The sequence below is a fragment of the Anastrepha obliqua genome, chromosome 4, assembly GCF_027943255.1.
Source record: "Anastrepha obliqua isolate idAnaObli1 chromosome 4, idAnaObli1_1.0, whole genome shotgun sequence".
Lineage (NCBI taxonomy): Eukaryota > Metazoa > Arthropoda > Insecta > Diptera > Tephritidae > Anastrepha > Anastrepha obliqua.
In genome coordinates this window covers 76,861,328-76,878,912 of record NC_072895.1, presented here as the reverse complement: position 1 = coordinate 76,878,912, position 17,585 = coordinate 76,861,328, and the positions used below count along the sequence as shown (strand labels likewise).

Here is a 17,585-nt window from a genome sequence, read left to right as displayed (position 1 = left end):
ACAAAATGGCGGCCTCAGAAAATTTTTTCCAGATTTTAGAGCAAAAAACCAACAGTTAATTGTTAAAAAAAAATCGAAATTTTTGAAAAAAAAAATCCTTCGATCAGGCACAAGTTTTTTATGTTTTTCAAAAGCTGTATAAATTTTATTGAAATCTACGTAGCGGTTTTTAAGTTACAGTGTTCACCAGTTTGAAAAACATAATATAGTTTTGAGAAAAACGCATTTAAAGTTTTGCTATCGGCTCCGGAGCGGCCGAGCGCCCTTTGTTAATTGTTGAATAACTTGAAAAGTATTTGTCGGATTCACTTCAAATTTTTACACAATATTTTTAAAACATTATACTTTAAGAAAACGCAAAAACAAAAAATAAATTTTTTGAAAATTCTGACTACCCCTAACCCCTTAAAGAAACATATAGAAACTTACTACATAATTAAGAATCAAATAAATACGTATGTACATACATACTATATCTAGAAACAAATTGAAAATTTATGGTAATTCTTGTAGGTAAAATCTTAGCTTAAAAATGTGCAAGTTATTACTCTCGCAATTCATTATTAGCTTCGAGTGCTGTAATTACAATTATTTATAGTCAATAATGCCCGTCACTATTAAATGTCCTAATTGTTTACTAAATCTCGCTGCATGTTGCTTATAAATCTGATACTATTATAGGAAGAATTGCAACGCATGACGCATCCACATATGTCAAATAGTAATATAATATTTATTTAGTCGTCAAAAAACGTCGTATAAAAAAATAAGACGTACACTATTACCTCTGCTGAGGATATGCGACGATATCAGAAAAATTTTAAAATTCAGAACGATCGCTGATAATCGTAACCAACTAAAAATGTAATTCACCGACTTATAACTCAACTTAATATATAATAATTTATTTATAAAATAGGATTCACATAACAGCGGTTTATTTCTGTGCCTCTATATACATATTTCATTCTTCACTGGTGTGCTAACATTCGGTGATATTTTCACATACTTTCTTTTAAAGAGTTACAAAATTTAATTAAAGGCAATCATATAAATCTTCTTCAATGACGACAAATAGCCGCTCTTGTATTTGCGTTGCTAATTTTCTTCTGCTTCATAACAAATTTGACTTAACGCCTTACGTCGCAATTCTATTCACAAGAGAATCATAATTTGCTAAAATGTTTGAATGCTGTAAAACCATACTTTTTCAAGAGATACATGCAACCGACGTTAATGTATTTAATTATTTATCATACAACCAAACAGGTTTCTCGCTTAACGGTGAGCTTTTAATGGATGCTTTGGGTGGGGAGACAACTTTTGCGGACGTTACAGCTGAAGGGGTAGGTTTTGTACCAGCTTGTACCTTGGGCGTAGGGCAAAAAGCACGACTAATATATGGACAGGATGTCGACTCATTAAAGTTTTTCACTACTTGTGGCCTTCAAGAGGGATATGAGCCATTTTGTGTGTAAGTTTTAGAAGTATATTCATTTCATTGATTTTTGCATGCTGTAGTTTTCATTTATCTTAGCAATATGCGTCGTCCAGTAACTCATTGGTATACAAAGGACCAACCGATTTTTGAAAACACTGAAGAGATGCCAGATTGTCGCATAGACGTGACACGTATACCAGGAGGTGCTGACACACCACCTCATTTAAAAATTTCTCATAACACTTTTGAGACTATGGAGAAGGCTAATTGGGAATTTTTGCGACTTTCTCTCCCTGTTACTTGTATGGGTCAATTCGTGAGTGAAAATGAAAAGGCTCGACGATGGGAAGAAATTAAAATTCGTCAATATCGATTACAACGCGAAGCGCAAGAGTTAGCTAACCAACAGCAGCAAGCAGCTGCAAATGTGGACCACATGCTAAAAGGAGGATTCACCATGAGTGACATTAAAGGCCTACATCAAAATTTTGAGGACACAGCAGAAGCGGATGAACAGTTACGCAGTCCCGCAAGGCCTCCTCGCAAAAATTCATTGACACGTAATATTACATTCGAGTCAGACTTTTCAGGGTCAACGGGTGATATGATGAACACCATGAATGGAATCAATGGAACAGAAGAATTAATTGACGATAAGAAAAAACGTGGTCGAAGTCCATTTAAATTTTTCTCAAAGAAATCACGGGATCAAAGCAGGGATAAAATGACCGGTCGAAACCAGGAGACATCACTTGAACGGAGAAATACTGTCGCACACGGTCGCAATGTTGTTAATGCGCAAATGACTACCAAAACACCAACCTTGCGCTTGAATAATGTAAGCTTATTTGTACGCATTTTATTTAAGTTTTCAAATATAAATATGTGAAACTGGGCACCTTTTTGGCAGGGTAGGGGCTTGAGACAGAAGTCGTCGGCTCAAAAGGAAATGTTGGGGACCTATTTTCTCAAATACTACGTACACTACTAATTTTAATTAAATCCTCTTGACTAGAAGCACCCATCCACATGGAGCTCAACCATTTTTTGAACTCTTCTTGCTGCTCTCTTGCTGGAGTTAAAAACTACTACTACTACTACCAATTTCCGCTGAAAATGATAGATTAGAAGATTGCGACATCCGTGAGAGTATATCTGGATGTGACGTATTATTTGGGAAAAAAATAGCAATACAAATAAAAATAATAACACTGTGCGACAGTGATTTTATACTTTTATGGGGACCTAGTACAACTTGTAGGTATAGTAAAACTAAGAAAAATGGTATAAGAGAAATTTCCAATACACCCCCAAAATCTCGTTTTATGGCCATAAAACCGTTTTTCAGTAGGTTGATGTGAAGAATCAATCCTAACTTCGCCAATTTCCAAGTAAAAAAAAAAATAAAATCTTAAAACTCACACAACTCTATTATTTTTAATTCAATTACAGGCAAATATAGCTCATTCGACGCAAAATTAAATTTACTATAACAGTAGTGTACTACAAAAATCCTCAATATCGGATAATATCGTAAAAATTATGTCAAAGTTGAAAAAATTGAGAAAAAATAAAAAAATTCCAAATACTTCCGTCTACAGTCTCGTCAGTTGTCATTTCAGAAAAATTGTCAACACACTGTCAAAAAGGCTTGTTTTTGTTCTTTCGAACTAAAAAAACAAATTCAAAATCGGATGGAAATTGGCGAAGTTAGAAGTGATTCTTCACATCAACCTACTGAAAAACGGTTTTATGGCCATAAAATGAGATTTTGGGGGTGTATTGGAAATTTCTCCTATACCGTTTTGTTTAGTTTTTCTATAGCCACAAGTTGTGCTAGGTCTCCATAAAAGTATATTTAATTTTTTTTTTTTTGTCACACTGTGTAATTATTTCCACATGATTTTCGCTCAACAGCGGGTTTGAAGTGGTACTTCTATAATAGTTACTCCATTCCATAAGTCTGCATCAAAAGAGTTGGGTGCATAATGTTCTTAAAAATACAAACCGTTTTACTGAATAATATAAGATTTAAAAGGCTGCAAACAGAATCAATGATATTTTTCGGTACTAGGTCGATCCATCATTTTTTTTTAATAAATTGTTCAACATATCCCATCCGCTTATATTTAATTTGGTTTTTAGACTGATATGCCATCTACGCCAATACCGCAAGGACCTAAGCAACTTAGCTCTACAACATTGGGTCAACCACCAATAGAAGCATCAGGCAACGAATTATTTGACGCAGAATGTTTGAAACTAATAAATGAATATTTTTATGGTGTTCGAATATTTCCTGGACAAGATCCTACGCATGTGTATGTTGGTTGGGTTACAACACAATATCATCTCCACAGTAAAGAGTTTAACAAATCAAAAGTACGGTGCGGTTCGGTTGTTATAGAAGATGAATATGAAGCAGTCATGGAACGTATTGATCGTCAGAGTTGCTACGTTGTCAGAGCTGATGAACTTTTTAATGAAGTCACTCAAGACGCTTCCGGAAAGGGCGCCTCACAGGTAAATAGGAATAATGATTAACGAGCCAAAGATTTATATTATTGATAACATTTTTAGGGAATGTTTATTGGATGTTTTGTGGACACGTCTACTGGGATAATTCATTTTACATGCGAGGGGAAAGAAACGTCTCACCGTTGGATGATGGAGCCAGACACGAAACTTTTTCCAGCGATATTTGTAGAAGCAACAAGTAAAGAAATATTGCAAATTGAATTGGGAAGAACATCTACAACTTTACCACTTTCTGCTGCCGTATTGCCTACAAGTGATAAGCACATTAATCCCCAGTCTCCTCCTCGGCTTAAAGTTCAATGCCTTAGGCCTCATCAGTGGGCACGAGTTCCAAATACGGCATTACCGGTACATGCTCTCAAACTGTCAGATATAAGGGGTTGGTCTATGCTATGCGAGGACCCGGTATCAATGCTCGCACTTCACATACCGGAAGAAGATCGTTGCATTGATATTTTGGAATTAATAGAGATGGATAAATTACTATCATTTCACGCCCACACACTCACTTTATATGCAGCCCTTTGTTATCAATCCAATTATCGTGCTGCCCATGCTCTTTGTCAGCATGTTGATCAGAAACAACTACTTTATGCAATAAGATCAGAGTATATGAGCGGACCTCTACGTCAAGGATTTTATGATTTATTGATTGCCCTTCATTTGGAATCCCATGCCACCACCATGGAAGTATGTAAAAATGAGTACATAATACCACTAGGAGTAGAGCTTAAAGAACTGTATAACGATGACGAGATGTGCCACTCATTACGATCACTTATAACAGAGTCTGTGCGTCCACAAATGCGAATGACTGAGATAACGTAAGTATTTTCTCCATATGTACATATGTGCAAAGAGTACGCAAGCTTGCTTCAGAGTGTTCGAACATACGTAAGCTCTGAATATAAACACAAACGTAAGTAACTTATAAACCCCAATAAGGTCCATTAATTCTTAAATCCAATCTTTCCCACAATCACGAGAGCAGAAGTTATATTTGTATTGCCCTATAACAAATTTTGAGTGTCAATGAGTGAACTATTCTCGACGGTGGCCCCAACGGTTATTAATTGGTTACAGCCCAAGGAAAGTCTAACTCGAGCATATTCTGGCCAAAAAGTTAGATGCGCCATTCAGAATAAAACAATTCCGTTATGTTTACCAATATTTTTAGATAGGGTCTTGCAACGGCAAACTAGTTTAGGAATGTTCAGTGAGCTGGTCAGTGCTTTAATTGCAGTAAGCTTATGACTCTCCACGTACATATGCGCCACGAAGTAGTCCATTGCCATACGTATTGTAACGTAGATTACAGAACTTGATCCTTAGAATCCAGACTAATATGGAAGCAATATTTTTTTTGCCGGTTTTTTTTTCACCACCAGATGTGTCGAAAGCGCTAAAATGAAATGCCAATTGAAAGTTAAAGAGATTAAGTTAGCCACTCAAGTTCAGTTGGATACATATACGGTAAGTCGTACGTTCATGAAATATTGTTTACCTCTGCCGACGTAAGTGTCAGTATTGATATTAAACTAACTCTGAACACATTATGAGAGCACTTCTTCACCAAAGATACTAACCTTAGGTATTGCAAAATAATGGTTTCGAAATCTCTGCTTTCTGCGATATCTATCTCATTCCTCTGTATGTTATATCAGCATCTATTTATATTAGGCCGACCTTTTTAGTTTGACAAGCGGCTTCTTCTTCGTAATGAGCTTGTTAGTTCTCTCAAATGTTGCAGAGGCGCCTCGAAACTGTGATTCTTACATTACAGTAGCCTTTTACTTATGTAAAGGTGAATGCACATGCATATCACAACCATCTCAATTCCATGAAAATTAATATTGAAAAGAGTTAAAATGTTGTCATTAACTGCCATTATTGTTGTCTAATATCCTACAGTTCTTACCTTTTTTTGGCTGCTGCACTCTTCGCGTGCAGGGAAGCCCCTTTAAGAATTCTCTTTGAAGACCAAGTCGGGAAATTTCGTCGACGACTGATTGGACGAGTGTGTGAGTGCGTGTGAAATCATGGCGAAACAATTATTAGAGGTGTGCCCTTTAACAGACCGCTATTAGGCTCTGAACGATTTTGACAGAATTAGCTGATAGGCTGATGTCACTTCGGATGTGTTTACAAAAAAACTGAAATTGGGTTGGTGATATACGAAAAATATTAACCAATCACACTTCGCTGCTGTGTGAACAGCGACTGATTGGACGAGTATGTGAATTTGTGTGAAGTTATCATGCAAATTTCGGCTGGCGATTTCGCTCATGGTGAAAAGATTTTTAGAGGTGCTCTATGTAACAAACCGTTATTTGACACTGCGCGAATTTGACAGAATCGGCTGATGGGCTGAAGTCATTTGAGATGTGTTTAACAAAATTAAGCTTGTGTTAGTGATATACGAATAAATCAACACAGCCAATGCGCATGCAATGCGGCGGTTTGTTTACGAATACAGTGAATACAAATGTGCGAAAGCGGGTAATTTAATTGTGCGTTATTTGAAGTGAGTTTTTGTTTAATTAAAATTAATAGTAAAAACCGTAGCCAACTAATCTTTATGTTTTTTCGGTTTCCCACACACTCACATATACAGGGTTTGATTGAAAGTAATGAGCCTTATTTTTTTTTAAGCAGTTTTATTAAAACTTTTGGCTTATACAACTAATATTCTTCAAAATAGGACCCTTGAGCGTCAATACACCGCTGGTAGCGGTCCTTCCACTGCAGGAAACATTTTTTAAACTCATCCGCCGAAATCGCGTTCAATTCGGCTGTCACAGTTTTTTGGATCGCCTCGATGGAGTCGAAACGACTCCCCTTCAGCTTTCTTTTCAGTCGCGGGAACAAGAAGAAGTCCGGAGGGGACAGGTCTGGGCTGTAGGGAGGGTGGGGAAGCACTGGAACCCCCATCTTGGCCAATGCAGAGGTGCAGAAGAAGGCGGTGTGCATTGTTGTGATGAAGGGTCCAATTGTTGACGAGGTCGGGCCGAACCCGGGCGACGCGGTTTTTGAGCCGAAGGAGCACTTCTTTGTAAAATGCCGCGTTTACAGTGCTTCCTGGAGGTACAAATTTCTTGTTTGTCTGTTTGCGTCGCCGAAGGCCTTCCAGATCGCTGTTCGTCTTCGACGTCCTCCCGGCCTTCCTTGAACGACTTGTGCCACCGTTTTACCTGGGCACTGGACAGAGATTAGTCCCCGTAAGCCTCCTTGAGTAGCCTAATGGTTTCGGTATTCGTTTCGTTTAGCTTTACGCAAATTTTGATCGAGTAACGTTGCTCCAACGATCGCTGCATTTTCGCCACTACAAAATCCTAACACACTTTAAAACAGCTTTCACGCGTGGAGCGATTTTGACTGCACCGCTGTTGCCAGCGAATTGGGACCGGTTTCTAGTGGAAGGGAAAGGTCCAACGATCATTTTCCCCACCAGCCGATTCGGTTGATCGCTTGGCAGACGCTCCGCGCGGGAAGGCTCATTACTTTTCAATCAAACCCTGTAGTCACATATAGCTCTTGCGCGTAACTCAAATGTAGCTGCAAAATGGTGCACGAAGTGACGTGTCAGCCAAAGTTCCACTCTCAATTTGTTTGTCACATAACTATCAAGCAAACCTTAAAATCTATCATTCTTGGTTTTCGCTCATGTCGCTTCATGGCTATCTGGATGAGTGTGTAATCATGCAAAATTCGGCTGTCGAATCTTCCAAGCCTGACACATCGCTGAAGTACTGCTCACAATTTTATTTTTCATAGGTAAAGAGCAAACCTTGTAAATTTATTATCCTTGGTGTGAAATGAACGAGCAGAACTCTTTTGCCGAGTACCCAGTGACGTAACACACCGACCTGTACGTATATCGTGTCTGTTTGCCGTTATATACAAAAAAATATTAAGCAAAACTTATTCCCGTATGTCAGTAAAAAACAGTGAAATTCGCTTGTTTACATGTTCACAAGATACATCGGTTTGTGTTTGCTCATATCGGCACATTATTGGCATTCTTATGTTTGCATACTTTTACACACAACACCGTTATGAATTACAATTTTTTATTGTACATAGAATAAACCAAAACAAACTAATACAAATAGTTCATTCGTCTGTAATTAAAGTTAGGCCTCTTCTACTCGCCTCTTCTACTCGCCCCTTCTCTGCTCGCTATCACTCTGCTCGATTAACTTAACGATAAATTTGAATTCAAAAACAACAACAAAGTTATCGAGTAAGATTCGAAGCTAGCAAGTATGGTTATACATATATATATAATATATATTATATATATATAATTGGCTCGTACACCCTTTGGGTGTTTGGCCGAGCTCCTTCTCCTATTTGTGGCGTACGTCTTGATGTTGTTCCCCAAAATGGAAGGACCTACAATTTCGAGCCGACTCCGAACGGCAAATATTTTTATGAAGAGCTTTTTCATGGCAGAAATACACTCGGAGGTTTGCCATTGCCTACCGGAGGGCGACCGCTATTAGAAAATTGTTTTTCTTAATTTTGGTGTTTCACCGAGATTCGAACCTACGTGCTCTCTGTGAATTCCGAATGGCAGTCACGCACCAACCCATTCGGCTACGGCCGCCGTTATGTCTCATTGAACTGTTACATCTAAAATGTAATTTTAGACAGCTCTACTCCAGCATTGCCAATATATCGCACCCTAAATACAAAAGGGTCACAACTCAAAATTTTCCACACTCGAGCTTGACTTGTTTACAGTAGCACAGAAAACAAACTATGTGACATATCACGCTGAAATTTGCCATGTAAGCTTATAACAGTCCTACCAAAAAACAAAAAACTTATTTTTGCCATATGTCATCCGCGGACCGTTTTATTGATAACGTCTCGTTCATATTTGAGCAAATGGTACATTTTGAGTTCTGACCCTTTTGTATTTAGGGTGCGATATGTTCATTTATACCAGTTGCTTCCTCTATTCAGCCATTTGCTAAAGCTTGGCGAAAAGAAGAGGCCTATTATTAAACATCGCTTTCAAATTAGTTTAATAAGAATTTAATTAATGATTTTAAAATGTACTGTTTGGCAACACTGTGTGATGAGACAGCAACGAGCTGACGCGGCTTCGCGGGGAAAATCGAAATTTCTCGCATTACGCACGTACATGTCACGCATAACCGCCACACGAACACGTTGGTGAGTTTTCATTTACATGGTGCTCTGATAAGTTTGATCGTGTCAGTTGATACTAACGTACCATAGCTGATGCCCAAACCTGGGAATCTATCATCCTTCTGCCAGCTCATTTCAGTCGTTCAGGTGGTTACGAAGTAGAATGGGCGAAGGCTGTGTTGATTTTTTTTCCTATATTACCAACGATTTTTTCGTAATTAAATCGTTGTCATGACCCCGGTTACATTAGTCCATCAGCTGATTTTTTTTCGCTGAAAGCCAGTTAATGATATGACCTTGGCGACACCTCTAAAATCTTTTCACCGTAGGATGGCCAAACATGGTAATCTATCGTCCTTGATATTAACAGTGTCTAGTTTCTCAGCAGCAGCACACACGAACGAAGGTGGATAAAGCACGCTACCTGGAAAGCAAATCAGAACTCACTAGATTCCTGTTATCAGTGTACAGGATAATATTAAACATATATGTACGCATTATCCGTATGTAGGGGCATTATTACAACATAGACGGAATATAAAGGACTCAGTGGCTTTGTAGTCACAATGTTTGTTAGATGAATCTTAAAGTTAGATGAATTTTAAAGTTACTATCTCGCTTAAATAAGTTTAAGTCAAAAAGAAAATTGGCGCACAAAGCGAAATACAGCCATATCGCATAGTAACAGTTTGGCTATTGTATGTAAATCTCATACCTTTACGACTACCCAAAGGACATGACTTCGTTCATATACTGCATTCACTGTTGGCGCGCTGGAAGGGATCGATGAAACCACTTTTTAATCGCTTTTGGAAATATTGATTTGCGCCATTAGAAACTTTAAAGCGTTTAAAAAGCAAAACCAAGTGCCACTTCGCCAACTTTCACACATTACTGTACATTTTTATTATTTTTGGACAATTGTCTAAGCAAAGCAGTTATGTGTTGGACCAGCACCCTTAACTTTGTCATATACATCCAACTCTTTTTAGTTTCTTTTTACACGATTTTGAAATATCCCGTTTCACCTATACAAAGTTTTCGTTCGGAAAAAAACATGTCTCCTAAAAGATAGCGAAAACAAGTAAAGATTTTCTTATTATATTTACATACATATGCATATTCTTGAAATGATGCAATAAGTATATTTTAGAGGGAACCAAGTCCGACTGTGCATTAAATATTCAACGTTACCTTGCGTCTTCTGTAACGCGATAGCAAGAATTACACAGTCCTGCGAGGGTGAGTTTCTAGAATGGCTGTACTTGTTTCTTGTAGTTTTTTATGCGCTGAAAACGAATCTGACCTTCAAAATGCTCCATCACGTCAGGATTTTTGGTAAATGAAGCCTAAAAGGTCAAAAAATGGCCATTTTAGCCATTTTTGATCATTTTTTTTGGGATAGAAAATATTTTTTTTCAATTTTCGACGAAAAGGTTGTATAGTACAACTCTTTAGCTTTAAAACCCATTTTTTTAAATTATTGTACGATTTAAAAAAAAAAAGTTATGGCATTTTGAAATTAACAGTTTCAGTTACGCCAATAGACGTTATACCCAACGATTCTTTAGACAGTTCTTGGGAAAAATATTTTCCAAAAAATCTTGTTTCTACCTTATTGGCTTGAAATTTCAAAGCAGGCCTGTGTTATATAAGCAACTTGAGAAACCACAAAAAACAGTCACTAAGAACACATCAACAGAAGCACTTAATAGTTTGAATCAACCCCGACAGATGGGCTGGACATACTATTTTACAGATCCACCGATGATGACACTTTTTATCCAGCACGCAAAAAAAGTGCACGCTCGCCATAAAGTAGCGCTGAAAAGTTTCGAAACGAATATTTACTCCTAATTTCAATTCAATCTTGCATATATTAAAAGTATTTATAGATTTAATTTTAATTTAACATAAATTAAATGTTTTTTTCCAATATAAAATATTTTTTTTTATAAATAGTTAAAAGCGTGATTACTTTTTTTGCACGGATTCCTGAAAAAATATTATTTTTAAAGTTATTTAATCTTACACAATTTTTAAAGTGGTGGAGCATATCCTCTAATTTACCACACGGCGGAGGTAAAATGCTACTTTAATTCGCAATCTGCGTATTTTGCTAGCGTTTTGGTAACATGGCTCTTTGTTAGTGGTAAAACTAGCCAATAAAATGTATAATAAATTGATGAATAATAGGCATGTAGGAAAATGTGTTCATATCCAAGAATTCCGTACTTATCCATGTTTACCAACCCCTAAAAATGTATCCAAGTCCTTCCCGACGTAATTAATCCTAAAGTAACAGTTGATATTCCACGGGAACTCTGCTTAAGTGTTGATGTAGTTCATTATCTTATATAATTACACATGTATATTACTATAATTTTTAACTCGACAAGTCCAAGAAACTATTTTATTTTTTCACTTTTTCCATGTACCTTTGCACTACGATTTCTTGCACATGTATACATCCACATACGTAAACTCGTATTCCTGTGTTCCCTTCACGATCAACATGAATTACATACAACATAAATAATTAACATAACCACATTCGCACAAATCGATTATGAAGACCCCCTGTATATAGTCAAACATCTAGTTTACCAAGTGTTTCCAGTGAACCAATACCCAACATTGATCAACTTTACTCTCCGAAATTTCCGTTGGAAATAGTAAGAGAATTCGTAATGGAAGCATTAAAGGAAGCGGTCGAAGTAAATCAAGTGCACAATCGAGACCCTATTGGTTGGACTAATGAAAATCTGTTCCTGTAAGTAAAATACTATCTAAATTTGTGAATTGTTAATTAAAAATAGTAAAGAGTTTGTTTGTTTTTCTCAGGCCCCTAATTAAACTTACTGACCGCTTACTACTAGTTGGTGTTCTTATGGATGAAGATGTACAAAAATTACTGATAATGATTGATCCTGAAACATGGGATAATACTTTTGAAAAAGGTTTGTGCTTCGGCGAAGTTTATCATCACCTATATATGAAGGGTCTTTCAAAAGACGCGCCTGGACATTGTTGTAAAATAAAACATATCAAAATTTAAATTACTTCAGGTTTCAAAATTTTTTATTCAAAATACGACTCTTAACAATTATGTTTGAAAAATTACATAATTTGAATGCCCATCATGAGCACGTCTACAGGTAAAATCCGCCAAACAGTCGATTCATGAATGCAATGTTGAAATTTTGTCACCAAACTTTGAGATCACGACTTTTCTCGATATGTTGTTCTTAAGGGGTTAGGTGGGTTTCAGAGGTTGAAAAAAAGAAGATTTTGACTATTTTTTTTAGTATATAAAATCATATATTTTATTTAAGCAATTCACTGTATCTAAGATCTTCCTTGACGTCTCAAAAAAAAATGCTCTTGCCGTGGACAGCATAGCTCATTTTGGTTCATCTAAAATCAGAAAACCAAACGGATTTCGTTAGTACATGGATAAATCTCGTTGTTGTACGAAGGAAAAAAAAAAATCAAAATTTGAATTTATGACAGGCTTTGAACCAAAAAACATATTTTTTAGTGAAATTTTCGACATACATTGGCTAAAAAAAAATTGTTGTAATTAACAAAAAAAAAATCCTTCGTTCAATAACTAGATAATGTTATTTCAAAGATTTGTACAAAACTTGAACTAAATCGCTTCATAACTTTTCGAGATATCGTGTCCACCGACTTAAAAAATGGAGTTTTGAGATAAACACGTATACGAGCGAAGCGCTCAACTGACGTGGCCTAATGGGCGGAACTTCTGAAGGGTCTATCTCTTAGAATTTTACTCGGATTGACTTAAAATTTTAGGAGAGTATTTTAAACATACTGTACTATTTAATGAGACAAAAAAACAAAATTCGATTTTTTGAAATTTTCAAACCCACCTAACCCCTTAAAGATCGACAAGTTTGTAAATCTGTTTACTTGACAAATGTTAAAGATGACATAAAAAACAAGTACTGTCTTGGGGTTGTTTACTACTGACATCTAGGCGTCACTGTTGAAAGACCATTTACATTACACTCGTATATAAATGTACATACCTATATATGTATCATATTTAATTTGATATATAGACGGGAAAGATGAACATCGCAAAGGGCTATTAACAATGAAAATGGCAGAAGGTGCCAAGCTTCAGATGTGCTATCTTCTTCATCACCTTTACGATATACAACTTAGGCATCGAGTTGAGAGCATCATATCATTTTCTCATGATTTTGTTGGTGACCTGCAAGCTGATCAACTGCGTCGTTACATTGACATCAAACAATCAGATCTTCCTAGTGCCGTGGCTGCTAAGAAAACCAAAGAATTCCGCTGTCCTCCTAGAGAACAAATGAATCAAATACTGTGCTTTAAGAATCTCGAAGCAGATGATCAAGAAAGTTGTACATGTGGCTTAGATTTGAGAAGCCGATTGTATGATTTTCATGATTGCCTTATGAAAAAGGTGTCGCTCAATGCCTTACAAGAGCCAGATGAACTCGACAGTAACGCAATTGAAGAAGTGAAAACGGGGCCAATAACAAAGATTTATAATTTTATAAATGCAGTAAAAGAACTTGAGGAAGGACCTAAGGAGGTTGAGGAGGCAGAAAAGAAAACTCCTGAGGAGGTCTTCCGGAAAGTGTTAATAAAAACTATTGTCAGTTGGGCTGAAGAGTCGCAAATAGAAAACCCAAAGCTTGTACGCGAAATGTTCAGTTTGTTGGTTCGCCAATATGATACCGTAGGCGAGTTGGTCCGTGCTCTTGGTAAAACGTATGTTATTAATAACAGGGCTAGAGATGATGTGGCTGAGATGTGGGTAGGCTTAAGCCAAATTCGGGCTTTACTTCCAGTGCAAATGAGTCAAGAAGAGGAGGAGCTTATGCGGAAACGGCTTTGGAAATTAGTAAATAATGCAACATTCTTTCAACATCCCGACCTTATACGAATACTCAGAATTCATGAAAATGTAATGGCTGTTATGATGAATACGTTAGGACGACGAGCCCAGGCACAAAGTGATGCTCCAACACAAACCGAAGGAGCAGAAGGAGCGCCACCAAAAGAAAAGGACACCTCTCATGAAATGGTTGTTGGTTGCTGCCGTTTCCTATGTTATTTTTGTCGAACAGGTCGTCAGAACCAAAAGGCTATGTTTGATCATTTCGACTTTTTATTAGACAATGCCAATATTTTGCTGGCAAGGCCCAGCTTACGTGGTTCTACTCCATTAGATGTGGCATATTCGAGTTTGATGGAGAACACAGAATTGGCCCTAGCACTTAGGGAACATTACTTAGAAAAAATTGCGGTTTACCTATCAAGATGTGGACTACAAAGCAATTCGGAGTTAGTTGAAAAAGGTTATCCCGACCTGGGATGGGATCCAGTAGAAGGTGAACGTTACCTCGATTTCCTTCGATATTGTGTTTGGGTCAATGGCGAGAGCGTCGAGGAGAACGCAAACCTTGTCATTCGTCTTCTTATCCGCCGTCCAGAATGTTTAGGACCGGCTCTAAGAGGAGAAGGGGAAGGTCTATTTCGCGCAATAGTTGAAGCAAATCGCATGTCCGAACGGATTTCTGATCGATGCAATATGCAAGATGAGGCAGAAGGCACAATTGCTGGCTTAAATTTCACACATCCATTACCAGAAGGAGATGAAGATGAGGACTATATTGATACTGGTGCAGCAATTCTTAACTTTTATTGTACACTTGTGGATCTTCTTGGAAGATGTGCACCAGATGTTTCTGTTATTGAACAGGGTAAAAATGAATCGCTGAGAGCTAGAGCTATTTTAAGATCTCTAGTGCCACTGGAGGATCTGCAAGGTGTCCTAAGTTTAAAGTTTACATTAACACAAACTGCACCAGGCGAGGAAAAACCAAAATCGGATATGCCATCCGGACTGCTACCAAACAATAAACAAAGCATAGTGCTGTTTTTGGAACGAGTCTATGGAATTGAAACTCAAGACCTCTTTTACCGTTTGCTCGAAGATGCGTTTTTGCCTGATTTGCGTACAGCCACTATTCTTGATAAGAGTGATGGTTCTGAAAGCGATATGGCTCTTTCGATGAATCGATATATTGGCAACTCAATACTGCCACTACTCATAAAACACTCTAAATTTTACAATGAGGCGGAAAATTATGCCAGTCTGTTGGATGCGACGCTACACACTGTATATAGACTATCTAAGAATCGTATGCTCACAAAGGGCCAGAGAGAGGCTGTATCGGATTTCTTAGTGGCACTGACATCCCAGATGCAACCTGCTATGCTATTGAAACTGTTGCGCAAGCTGACGGTGGATGTCTCCAAATTATCCGAGTACACAACCGTGGCATTACGAGTATGTTAGATCTGATAGTAATGTCATCTACACTGTGATTAAAATGTTTTTTTTACATAAAGATGGACACCTGAGCATAACCTGAGCACACTTGTTGATAGCAAAGTGCTTTAGAAATTGACTAATCCATTGATGCAACAGTAGTTCTATTCATCGTAGGAGGCAAAAGCGACCTTAAACGTTTATATTGAAGTTTGAACGCGAACTAGTTTTTAAAAATTGTTACTACATTTGAAAAAGTTTCTATAGTTACCTACGCTTTGGAAAAGCTAAAGTTCTCTATCAAATTGAATATATTCGAATTACATATCGTGCGCTTCCGGAAGAACGTCATATTCGAAAACAGCAAAATTGAGGAAAATAGCTTTATAGTTTTCAATTGGCACATTTACTCAAAATGGACTACCCCATGTTTTTAAATTATGACCCTCTTCCAGCACACGCGCGTAGTTTTTTATTTTATCCTCAGGCACCCAACTTTTTGTATTTAACAATTAGCCCAGTGTAATGACTCCACAAATGAGCTTTACTTTAACTTATATTTTGCTTTTAGCTTCTCACTATACATTTTGATCGTTGTGCAAAATATTATGGCTCATCTCAAGGCCAGGGATCATATGGGGCATCATCGGATGAGGAAAAGCGACTCACGATGCTTTTGTTCTCTAATATTTTTGATTCTCTCAGTAATATGGATTACGATCCTGAGTTATTTGGAAAAGCATTGCCTTGTTTGATTGCTATTGGTTGTGCCTTGCCACCAGATTACAGCTTATCCAAAAATACGGATGAGGACTATTATGGTCGGCAATCAGGTGCTCCGGATCAACCACAATATGATCCTCAGCCTATTGATACAGCTCAAGTACAATTAAACAATGACCTCGAAACACTGGTGCAGAAATTTAGTGAACATTATCACGATGCCTGGGCTAGCCGTCGCTTGGAAAGTGGATGGTCTTATGGGGAAATACGTTCAGATAATGACCGGAAACATCCACGGCTGAAACCATATAACATGTTAAGCGATTACGTATGTATATTGTATTTGTTTTAAGCCATGCGCTGTCTTATGTCCTCAACTTACACGGTATATATGGTATGTAGTCGTAGGTAGGCATCCGTCACACTTTCTTTTCATGTTTAAGCGAGAGCACAAGTAAGTTTTGATATGAGAAAATATGTAGTTAAAGAATACATTGGAAAAACAAATAAAATTCTATAGGGTTTTTCAGTAAGAGCGCTTCAACTTTTGAACTTTTTTGAATAAAACACAAACGGGTTGACTATTTTAACTAATTTTTTTTTTATTATCGAGTTTGAACATATACATTTAAGTATGAAATTCGATTTCTTTTGCATGATCACCGCGTGCACGTTTTACGAAGTCCAATCGTTGAACCCAATTTTCGACCACTCTTTTGCATAAATCGGCCGAAATTCCAGCAATTTCGCGTTCAATATTGGCTCTGAGCTCACAAATCGTCGCCGGCTTGTTACTGTAGACCAATGACTTCACATAACCCCAAAACGGGACGGCTTGTTAAATGGACCGTAAAATGGCCGTAATGCTCTTAAAGTAGCAGCAACAGAACGATTATTTTCATAAAAAATTTGCACGATTTGCAATCGTTGCTCAAGTGTGTAGCGTTCCATGATGAAATGTATACTAATGAAGTTTACAAATGACAAGCGAAAAATAAAAAATATTGCGTCGTTCGCCCTCCCTATCGGAAAAAAGTTGAAGCGCACCTATTGAAAAACCCTCTATTTATGTTACATTGTATTATTTTCTATTATGCTACATTATATAATTATGTACCAGCATGCTTTTGTTATTGTTCGAAGTATTTTAGATTGGGTCCTTAGAATTATCTATTTGGATATTGGTTTTTTTTTTTTGTGTGCCTCAGATTTCTATCCCATATTTCCAAATGGGTGAGATTATTGATTTATGTATATGTATATCACTGCTTTGTTTTTAAAGCTTAGTTTTAAATTTCACATTAACAGGCAGTATAATTGTTTAAACTTGTTTTTGATTTCATTTCGTTTATTTTCTAAATGTCATTTCCAATTTAATTT

At 37.1% G+C, this 17,585-nt stretch overlaps 1 protein-coding gene across 9 annotated transcripts in view; it reads left to right on the top strand.

Annotated features, from left to right (window-relative positions):
• LOC129243788 (ryanodine receptor) overlaps nucleotides 1-17,585 on the top strand; it is a 96,603-nt gene that overhangs the window by 52,203 nt on the left and 26,815 nt on the right. For 5 of the 9 annotated variants that reach the window (XM_054881100.1, XM_054881093.1, XM_054881092.1 and 2 more), the window contains exons 16-23: nucleotides 1,270-1,474; nucleotides 1,538-2,279; nucleotides 3,587-3,964; nucleotides 4,022-4,803; nucleotides 11,715-11,912; nucleotides 11,984-12,099; nucleotides 13,228-15,500; nucleotides 16,054-16,533. In XM_054881100.1, the coding sequence (XP_054737075.1) occupies nucleotides 1,270-1,474; nucleotides 1,538-2,279; nucleotides 3,587-3,964; nucleotides 4,022-4,803; nucleotides 11,715-11,912; nucleotides 11,984-12,099; nucleotides 13,228-15,500; nucleotides 16,054-16,533 (5,174 nt within the window). The remainder of the gene's footprint in view (nucleotides 1-1,269; nucleotides 1,475-1,537; nucleotides 2,280-3,586; nucleotides 3,965-4,021; nucleotides 4,804-11,714; nucleotides 11,913-11,983; nucleotides 12,100-13,227; nucleotides 15,501-16,053; nucleotides 16,534-17,585) is intronic. The other 4 variants (XM_054881098.1, XM_054881096.1, XM_054881099.1 and 1 more) reach the window with 1 other exon arrangement.